This window comes from Hippoglossus hippoglossus, chromosome 5, assembly GCF_009819705.1.
Source record: "Hippoglossus hippoglossus isolate fHipHip1 chromosome 5, fHipHip1.pri, whole genome shotgun sequence".
Lineage (NCBI taxonomy): Eukaryota > Metazoa > Chordata > Actinopteri > Pleuronectiformes > Pleuronectidae > Hippoglossus > Hippoglossus hippoglossus.
In genome coordinates, this window is record NC_047155.1 from 1,080,335 (window position 1) to 1,090,334 (window position 10,000).

General features: G+C 45.5%; 1 protein-coding gene across 1 annotated transcript in view; it reads left to right on the forward strand.

The window, feature by feature from the left end:
• Positions 1–10,000, forward strand: part of mmp24 (matrix metallopeptidase 24) — a 32,342-nt gene that overhangs the window by 2,839 nt on the left and 19,503 nt on the right. The window contains 2 exon segments of the mRNA XM_034586699.1: positions 7,201–7,349; positions 7,776–7,892. Coding sequence (XP_034442590.1) covers positions 7,201–7,349; positions 7,776–7,892 — 266 coding nt within the window.

Consider the following 10,000-nt stretch of genomic DNA (forward strand, 5'->3'; position numbering starts at 1 on the left):
TGCGACCACATGAGTGTTCGCTCGACGATGCACACTCTCGGTGTCGTGATGGGCCTCCTGGTTCCCTGAATCAAAGGTTCAGTGCAACAACAAAGACGGAACACGTTTCTGGGGCCGAGCGTAACCGACTCTGATGATTAAACCTCTTTGTTATTTGTGGGTTTTCTCTGTGAAGGTTTGGTGCAGGTCGTCCTTTGTTGTTGTGTTTGAAAAAGGCTCAGAGACGCTGGTTGAGCCACAGGGACGCAGCCATTTAACAGATCCCACTCATGTTTGACGGTTGTCTGTGTGTGTGTGTGTGTGTGTGTGTGTGTGTGTGTTCGGAGATGATGGCAGCTCTGCGGTGGAGACTGGGACTTGTGAGGCTGGATGCAGACGTCATGTGTGTGCGGGCCGTGCTGTTTCTCTGTGAAGCGACATGTGAATCATGTTCATGTGTGAAACCAGCTTTGATGCTGGGCTTTAATGAGCTGGTTCCCATAGCGTCTGTGATGCAGAGTTTCACAGAGTGAACATTTCAAACACAGTGTATCGTCCACGTTGACAATTAAAGACAAATTAAGAACAAACTACATTTAAAAACAGAATAAATATGTACGAATAAGAGTGGAAGTTGGTACATACAGCATTCAGCCATATTTATTAGATTAGATTAGATAATGAGTTAGACAAGAGAGCACAGGGGAAGTGTCAAATATAATGATACAGACTATGATGTTTATTTCTTTCAACATCATAATTTAACGAGGTAAAAGAAAACTTTGTGTTCATCCTACCTGGTTCATCACAACTTTTCAAAATAAAAGCTCTGCACTTCAGCTTGATATAAAGCGTTACAGCAGCAAAACAAACGTTGAGCTTTTGCCTTGAAGACAAATCGCTGAAGAGGAAGTGATTCAATGAATGTTTTTGCTGTGACTGAGATCAGCAGCTGAAACACTCGTACATGTCTCTGTCCGATGTAGTGAAATAAAAATAACCAAATCATAAAAACTGCTCCGCCCCCACTTACTGATACAGACTGTTTATAAAGTGTTATTAATATTAAACGCATCACGTGTTAAATTGCACCCAATCTCTCACTGCACTTCACTGAACTGCTACGAATACACACGTCTGGTGTGAAACTGAGAAGATGAACAGTTCTCGAGATATTAGACAGATTTCTGGACAGATGAATAGACACGATGAGGAATGGTCGGTTAATAAGTGGTAGATTGTGTCTTTGATCTTATTGGTTGGTAGGTGAATGCCTCAGCTGGGCTCGGGAGGGACGTTGTCTGGCTGATTTGATGGTGAACTGCGATCGACTGCAGGGGTGGAGAATAAAAACACTTTCATTTCATTCCATCTCCTGGTGGTGACGGTGCCGAAACTAAGAAATACATCAAATATCGTCGTGATAGCGGAGGACGGAACTGCGGCGTCTGAAGTGAACCCTGGACGTGGAGAATTGCTACACGCTGACGGAGCTGGTGGTTTTATGAGATGAAAGTGTGTTTCCCAACCACTGTGGAGGCGAGCTCAGGGGGGGGGGGGAGGCAGGTCTCTGGGGGGCTTTAAACACAACATTACACCTGAGAACTGGACTAAATGAGGCTGCACTTACAGGATCAGAGCAGTGTGTGTCTGTGTGTGTGTCTGTGTGTGTGTGTCTGCACTCTGTAGGTGGCTCAGTATTCATGGCTGTTACTCGTCATCTTAAGCTTTGTCCTGATTTGCCGTCCTACGGAGCCTGTTCTTCTTCTTCACGTCTATTTTTGCGATCGCCGCCTGCTGTGCCTCCCAGTGCATTGTTTTACAGTCCTTCCTCTTTGTTCATCCTTCACTCTCTAGTTCTCTGTCTTCACTTTCCTTCACTCTAGCCATTGTCTTTCTCGTCCGCCCGCCCCACACACACACACCACACACACACACACACACACACACACACACACACACACACACACACACACACACACACACACACACACACACACACACACACACACACACACACACACACTCAGCTGTAAGTAAAGACTTGTCATTGTGCATTTGATGAGAGGATTGGACCATTTGAGGACATGAACATCTTCTGCTCATGTTCAGGTTGATTATTTGAATTAGTTTTATTACTTAAACCTCTTTATACTCCGTCCTACATGCCAGAGTCATGTGGGAGTATTATGACATCACATGACATCATGATGGCCGCTGCTTTCACCTGGCTCTGTTGATTGCTCTCCCTTGGCCCCACCCCTGGATATGAAGTGTCCCCCCCCACCGCTCGCTACGTCATCAGCAGCCCACGTTACTCCAGTGACAAACAATATCAGCTAACAGACGTTATCACCCAACATTATAACAGGGACACAGACGGGACAGACTGATCTAATGAGCACAGCGTGTTCACATCTGTTATTTCAGTGTAACGTTAGCAGTTCATAGCGGGGACGTTCTTTCCTGCTTCATATACGAGTAATGAACGTTACTCGTTACTCTCACTCGAACACTGGCGTGAATAGCGATTTCCCTGAAACACTTGTCACAGCGATTCAGTCACATTTTCATCTGCTGCTGGATTTTAATAGATATTCCGCTGGGTTTAAAAAAACAATCATGCTTATTTTGCAAGATTTCGTTCTTCCATTTGTGAGGATTTTATCTGTGGTGGCACAGGAGGAGGAAATGATTTCACACCCAGGTGTCTGCAGCTGAGAGGACGTCCGGCTGCTCTTCACACGTTGTCTTCATACCTGCCCTCGTCTCCTCCACTTGTTCAGCGTTGTGTAACAGATTCAGAACATTTTACTCCACAGTGGGAACCACATTTAGTTTTAGGGCAGTTAAGTCATTTCCATCCCTGGGGTGGGGATCCCTGGTTATATCGTATCTCAGTGGGACCTTCCTGGTAGAGTAAAGTAAAGTAAAGTAAAGTAGACAGATATTCTTTTTGTTGAGACAGTCAATCTGACTCCTCTTGTCTTTGTTTTTCTCTCCTCCTGTTTTTCTTTGATTCTCTCCATCAACTTATTTGATCCAACGAAGGAAATTACATTTTGAAATTGATTGTGTGTGTGTGTGTGTGTGTGTGTGTGTGTGTGTGGTGTGTGTGTGTGTGTCTGTGTGTGTGTGTGTGTGTGTGTGTGTGTGTGTGTGTGTGTGTGTGTGTCTGTGTGTGTGTGTGTGTGTGTGTGTCTGTGTGTGTGTGTGTGTATGGAGTGTTATAGGACACCACAGACATGAGGTCATAGCTTTGAGCCCATCAGTCCCACCTGGGTGTTCTTCAAAAGGGTTTCACATGACACCACCACAAGAAACTGTGTGTGTGTGTGTGTGTGTGTGTGTGTGTGTGTGTGTGTGTGTGTGTGTGTGTGTGTGTGTCTGTGTGTGTCTGTGTGTGTGGTATATGAGCCTTAATCTTCTATTGAGTGATGGTCCTGCTCCAGGTTTGGAAAACTACAGCTCCCAGCAATGCTTTGTAGGATGTAAAGTATTATGTCGATTTATTGTCGTCATTTTTGAAAGTAGGAGATAATGATTTTCATGAAGTCTGAGTCATCGTGTGTGTGACAGTGAACACACACAGTGTGATGAGTGAGCAGTTCAGTGTCGGGACTTAAATCCCTCCGGACTCCGACCGTGTCAGTAAACGGATCAAATCGAGGATAAAATAACGAAGCTCTGGTTCTTCACCTCACACTCCACTCTGTCGCTCCTTTCATTACATAGTGAAACACTGTTTATCAAAATGGACGTAGACTCCGGGTCTGAAGCCAATGCTGAAGCACCTGAAACCTGTGTTCTGTGTAGTGACCAGCAGGGGGCGACTCCTCTGGTAGTTTCTATAGAAGTCTATAGAAAGTGACTTCTCACTTTATAACATCAGGAAACATTCAGGAGTTTCTGTCTCAGTCTCTAGTTTCAAGTCTTCTTCAAACAGCTGAGTTCATTAGTGAATTATGATCATTTAGAGTCAAACAGACCATAAAGCACCTGATGTGTGTGGGGGGGGGGGGATACCACAGTGTGATTGACAAGCTGGCACCGTCCAATGGGTGCAGGTGGGCAGGTATATGTGGCGTTGTCCTTGAGCTCTTAGTCAGGCTCACCCCCCGCTCCTCCAAATATGGTTACGTCTGGTTTAAAATAACCAAGATGGCGCTGAACAAACAAGCATCACGTCTTCGTGCTCTGCCGAGTCTCGTCCGTCTTATCGGGTCAAAGAGACAAATTTAACTTCCTAACATCTCCAACTAGTAACGTCTGATTGGTCGATGTGACAGTCACGTCTGCTCTGCTGTTTTTCACCTGGATCTTGTGTTTGCTCCACTTGTGCATCAGTACTTAGTTGTTCTGTTGACTCAGTGAAACTCACAAACTGGTATTCGAGGGTCTATTCTGTGAGCAGGACCCTGGTCGGGCCGTACGCCGCCGGACGGGGGGGAAGAGCGGGCTGCACTCGCTGCACTCGAGCTGAGAGATGGTAAATAGTTTAGCAGAGGGTGGGTTTATTTTTATCACAGTAGACGGATGGAGGAGAGGAGCTGACGAGGCGACGCACGGGTGGAGGCGTCAGAGAAACAGGCCGGTGAACGTAGTTACAAACAAACGACAGAAAACAGAGTGGAGCCATAAACTGTTCGTGAAAATGGGCGTAAACTCTGGAATCTTTTTATAACAAGATGACGCTGAACAAAATGTTTACACTGTGGTTTCAGAACAGCAGCTCACAAACGGTGACGTCGCGATGGGTTGATGCTTACAACACGTCATTTCATCCAAAATCCAGAAACATTAAACTTACAAAGATATAAGAGCTCATGCTGGAGAAGCTGCAGCACGTGGGACATTTTAAAATCCTTCTTCTTAGTGAAATTGTGTTAATTGGTTTATAAGTGATGACGTCAACAACTTCCCAATCGCAAACACATTTTTCTGATTATCCCGACACGTGGACGGATGGACTGGTGTCTGGCTACAGTGCTGGTCATAAACCCTCCTCCTCCATGTTAGCTGATGGGACATGAACCAAACTAAAGAATCAAAATAGACGTTAAATAAAAGTTTGTCAAAGATGTTTCTGTCATTTCAGGTCGTTCTCATCTCTCTGATGTTTGTTCACGTGTTTCTGATCAGTTTGGTTTGAATCAGGTGTTTGATGATATAAGAACAGGCTGAGACGTGATGATTGACAGCTGAGACTGACTCCTGATTGGTCGAGTGCGTGTCATTTCTCTTCATTTCCACATTTATTCATCTTTGTATTTCCATTCATTTCCGTGTTCTTTGACAGTTCCATGTCTACGTTCACGAACCCTTTGGTCGTATTGTGGCGAAGTCTTTCATTTCAATGTGAGCATGCTGCTCCCCGTCGGCTCGGTGCCATGTGCCACGTCGTGTTCACATTTACAGTTGGGATTAAAATCAGATTAGATCAGATCTGAATGAGTCATATCAACACAGCAAATGTGTTGAGCAGGAACACAACGTTTACTCGGTGCAGCTCATGGATGAGGTCATCCACGATAAACACACAACAGGTGATCTCAGTTTGTGTTCATCATCTTCAGAATCCAGAGATTATTCTATTTTCACGCAAATATTGTCCGGACGGACGAGGTGTCTCGGGAGCTTCGGTGTTTTCTGTGCATGTCTGAAAGCAGCTTGTGAGAGACAGTGGAGGCTCAGCAGAGGACGGGGACGGGGGACGTCTCTGAATGGAGACAATGTGGTGGTTTAGAGGTTTGGTTTCAGCGTTTCAGATTCACACTGACGAGCGGTCGCTGGTGTCGGGGGGGTTGATTAGAGACTCTTTCATATAAATGTAAATATACCTATGTAGAGACGTCATAAACACTTGAATCTACGTAAACATGGGTCCTGTTTGAAACACTAGGTGGCGTTATGAGCCATGGCCATCACATACATGTAGATATTCATCAAAAAAAACTAAATGAAGCGTGACATTATTTTTACCTCCTAACATTGTTTTGATGAAGAGGAAGGGATGAGCGTCCTCACGTATGAAGGTGGGACACAGGCACTATTTTCTCTCCAGGGGAAAGTGACGGAGTGAATCCCCCAGCGGTGTGGTGGTGGTGGTTCGGCAGGAGGCTGCTGGGTCTGGACTGGCTGCGAGTGGAGCTGCCACACACTTTGAAATATTAATGAGTAGAGAAGGACTCCGCCCCCCCGTCCCCACATCCCCCCCACATCTCCTCTTTTAGCTCCATTGTTTTTATTTGTCTCTCTGTTGTCTCTCACTCGGCTCGTGTTGCGTCACATTAAAGAGACGACAGCGTTGCAAAGAGATAATTTACAGCGTCATGACAATCATATGAGAAAACTTGTGGATTTGGCTCTTTCCTTTCTTCCCCTTCTCTCGGTTTCTCTCTGACATGTCCGATGAGTCTATCATCTATCGTCTCTCTTCTCCTTCCCTCAGCCCGAGTCTGTTTTTATCCTCCTTTATTTTGTCGTCCCACCGTTTCCTCTTCCTCTTCCTCTGCTCTTCCTCCTCTGCAGAGAGAAAAGTCCTGTGAATCTGTCGTGTGCAGGTTCACTGTTGTTGTTCAGTGTTTGTGACTCGGGAGACGTCCCACAGAGTGAAATGAGCTGAATTAGCTGTTAGCACGTCATGTTTGCATTGAACTCGTGAGTAAAGACAAAGATTAATGAAGTATTCTCATAAAACCACAAATATGAAATAAAATCACAAACCAAACAACCATTAGAAATGAAGCATTAACTCAAACTGGCTCCAGCTCTGGTTTGTTGTGAAGGATTTTATATTTATATGTCAGATGTTAATGAGTTTAACAGCTGCCAGTCACCGAGCTCCTGGTTTCTCTGTCTTTGTCTTTGGAGACGCTGAGTCCGTTGACATGTTTGAAGACAAAACCGAGAAAAACAGAAATGAGTGACGCTCTCAGATGAAGTCGATTCACGGCTTGTCGCGATGTGACAATCACTCCACTGAAGAGGCTTTTTGTGGAGAGAGAGCCATTAGTCCTGACTGGAGAATGACATCTCAGTAACACGCTCTTTAATATTTCACGAGGTGTTTCTTCGTGGGGAAGGTTTCTGTCGTTCATCATCCGGGGTCACTGACATCAGCACGATTCAGTCAGAACTCTGTTCAGTGGTTCGTCCTGCAGGTTAAGTGACTGTTTTAAAATCGATGAACTAATCTCTCCTTCTCCTCTTCTCTCTCAGACCTGGCTGAAGAACTACGGTTACCTGCTGCCTCACGACGTCCGCACCTCCGACCTGCGGCAGGAGAAAGCCATGCAGTCTGCTGTGGCCGCCATGCAGCGTTTTTATGGGATTCCTGTGACGGGCGTCCTGGATGAGACGACCATAGAGTGAGTCGGGGGGGGGGGGGGGGGGGGGGGGGGGGGGGGGGGGGGGGGGGGGGGGGGTGGGGGGGGGATGGATGAAGGTTTTCAAAGTCAGATTTATACAACCTTTCCAAAATGTTAAATTAAATTTTCCATGTTTTTCATTACCGTACAAACGCTGCGTTTACATCCGTGTGAAATCGAAGATGGATCGTTGGAAGTTTCTTTCTGTGGTAAATCTTCTGGCGTTAACTCAGTCTCAGTGATCTGTTTGCTTTCATTAACCTTAACGGTTTTAGAGGTTAATAACTCGCAGACTGAGAATCTTCCGACACGAACACAACGATTGGCGGTGCGTCCGTGAAGCGTCTGACCCACACGTGTTGAGTTGTTGCCGTTAGCGTAGAAGTCCTGAGTTTGGATAAATAAGTAGAAATTTGTTGTGTTCAGGTGGATGAGGAGACCTCGCTGTGGCGTCCCAGATCATCCTCACACCAGCCGCCGGCAGAGGAATAAACGCTACGCCCTGACTGGACAGAAATGGAGAGATAAGAAGATCTCGTACAGGTATCCATCCATTTATCCATTTATCCACTGCTCCCTTTTTTCTCTCCCTTGCTGATTGTGTCTCTCCCTCCTTCTCTCTCCCAGTCTGAACGTTGCTCGGCCTAATGTAAATTCGCTGCGTCCCACGGGACCCTGAATGCATCTCACATCTCATCCTCCCACTCCTCTTTCCATGTTGCTTCCTCCAGCTTCATTGTGTGGTTGTGCAGTGAAAGCCTCGGCTGCGTCATGTGACGATCCCAGCAGCAGCTCGGTCCACGTAGTCCACTGCAGGTCTGATGCAGATTAGAGACGTCCCACGAGATATCGAACACATCCCAGCTCCCACTGTGGCCTCTGCCCACTTTATTCTCTCCTGCTTTTCTTTCTCTCCGTCTCTCTCCTTCTTCTACTCTCAAACTCGACCTGAGCTTTAGTGAACAACAACTCTCCATGTGTTTTCAGCAGCTTCATTGTAAACGTGTACAATTTGTAAACCACCATTTCTCCCTCCGTGTTTCCTCCTCTGCGTCCTCTGTTTTTAAAAGGTTGTCGAGCTATTAACTATGAGTGTTCAGAAAAAGTAAAGTGCTGAGAATACTTCATTACTTCCTTTTGGAGAAACTGACTGGGACATTTGTGTTGTCACCGAAAACTTGAGGAAAATATCTGGACTTCAGTTTAGGTGTGAGAGCTACAGCCGAGTCTTGTTTTCTTATCTTTAACCTCTTTGGTCGTATTTTCTGTTTTCTTTATCGCCTCCTGTTTCCAGCAGAACAGGGAGATATTCACAACATGTTATTTTGTTTCTTCAGCAAAATCCTTTAAAAGATTGTAGTTTTCTGTTTACTGTTTTCAGCCTCCTCTCTTTCTCCTCCGAACCCCCCCCCACTCAGGGCCTTATAGGTCCCACGAGACCCTGAATGCATCGCAGCTCTCGTGCATTACTCTGATGCGTTGTGGCCACAGCGTGAGATCACATGGCCTTTCGTCATGCTTCACCTCAGCTCCGTGTTGTCTTCAGCTCTGCTGCCACTTTTCATTACTCTACTAAATATAATCGTTTTTAACTTAATTGTTCTTCCTCGGAGCCGAAGCGTCTTTCGAGGCGACCCCGTCTCCCGTGAGTTACTCTCACATGTAACTAATTTGCAGTGGCTGATATTTTGGAGGAAGCTGCCTGGACCATAGTGTTTACGATGCAGACGGGCAGAGGTTCTGTTCCAGGGCATTAAACAGGTTAATGGGGTTTTTTTTAGACCAAGAAGATTTGTACAAACGAGGTCGAGTGCAAACGACCTCACACCTGCAGTGATCAATATTTCTGCAGCTCTTTATTGTCACAGCAACATTTATTCTTAAAGCACGACAGAAGATGTTACTGTGAAGAGATAAAAACAACATGATGTCTTCTGAAAACACAGAGTGGTCGATAGTTGATGATCAGAAAATTAACAATAATCCATAAATCAACAATTATGACGTAAAGGTGCCAGACATTTATCCAACCAGTCCGTCCATCCAATACTTCTCATCCTGAGGGTCGAGGGCTGGAGCCAACCCCAGCTGACATTGGGCGAGAGGCGGGACACAAACTCTTTGTTTGGTCAAAGTTGTGTTTAACAGTTTCCACAACAAACGTATGAACGTATTTTGTCCTGTGATACACGTTAATATCTGACAAACATCCACGAACTACATGGAAACGATTACAATGCAAAGAGACGCATCGAGAGGAGTTTCAGGCCCGTGAATCATCACTGAGAGACGCTGAAGCTTCAGGATTATTCAGCTGTGCATCGCAAAATACAAAACTCCTCTGATGCCTCAGGACAGGGAGAGACAAAAGACCGGCCGTCGAGAAAACTGAGTGAAGGGAAAAAAGAAAGATGTTCGACTTTTATGTTGATGCTTCAGCAACGTTGTTCTTCACTTTCCTGCCAATGCAGCACATTGGAACTGAGGCTGGAGCGAGCGAGCGTTGTTCCTCTGAGGAGGAACTGAGGGGACGCAAATGTAGAAACGTCACTGAAATAGAAAATACTTTAATCTATTTTGATCAGCGCAGTAGATGTAAATAAAGACTAAAAAACTCAGATGTTTGCAAATGATGATGTAGACGCTCACAA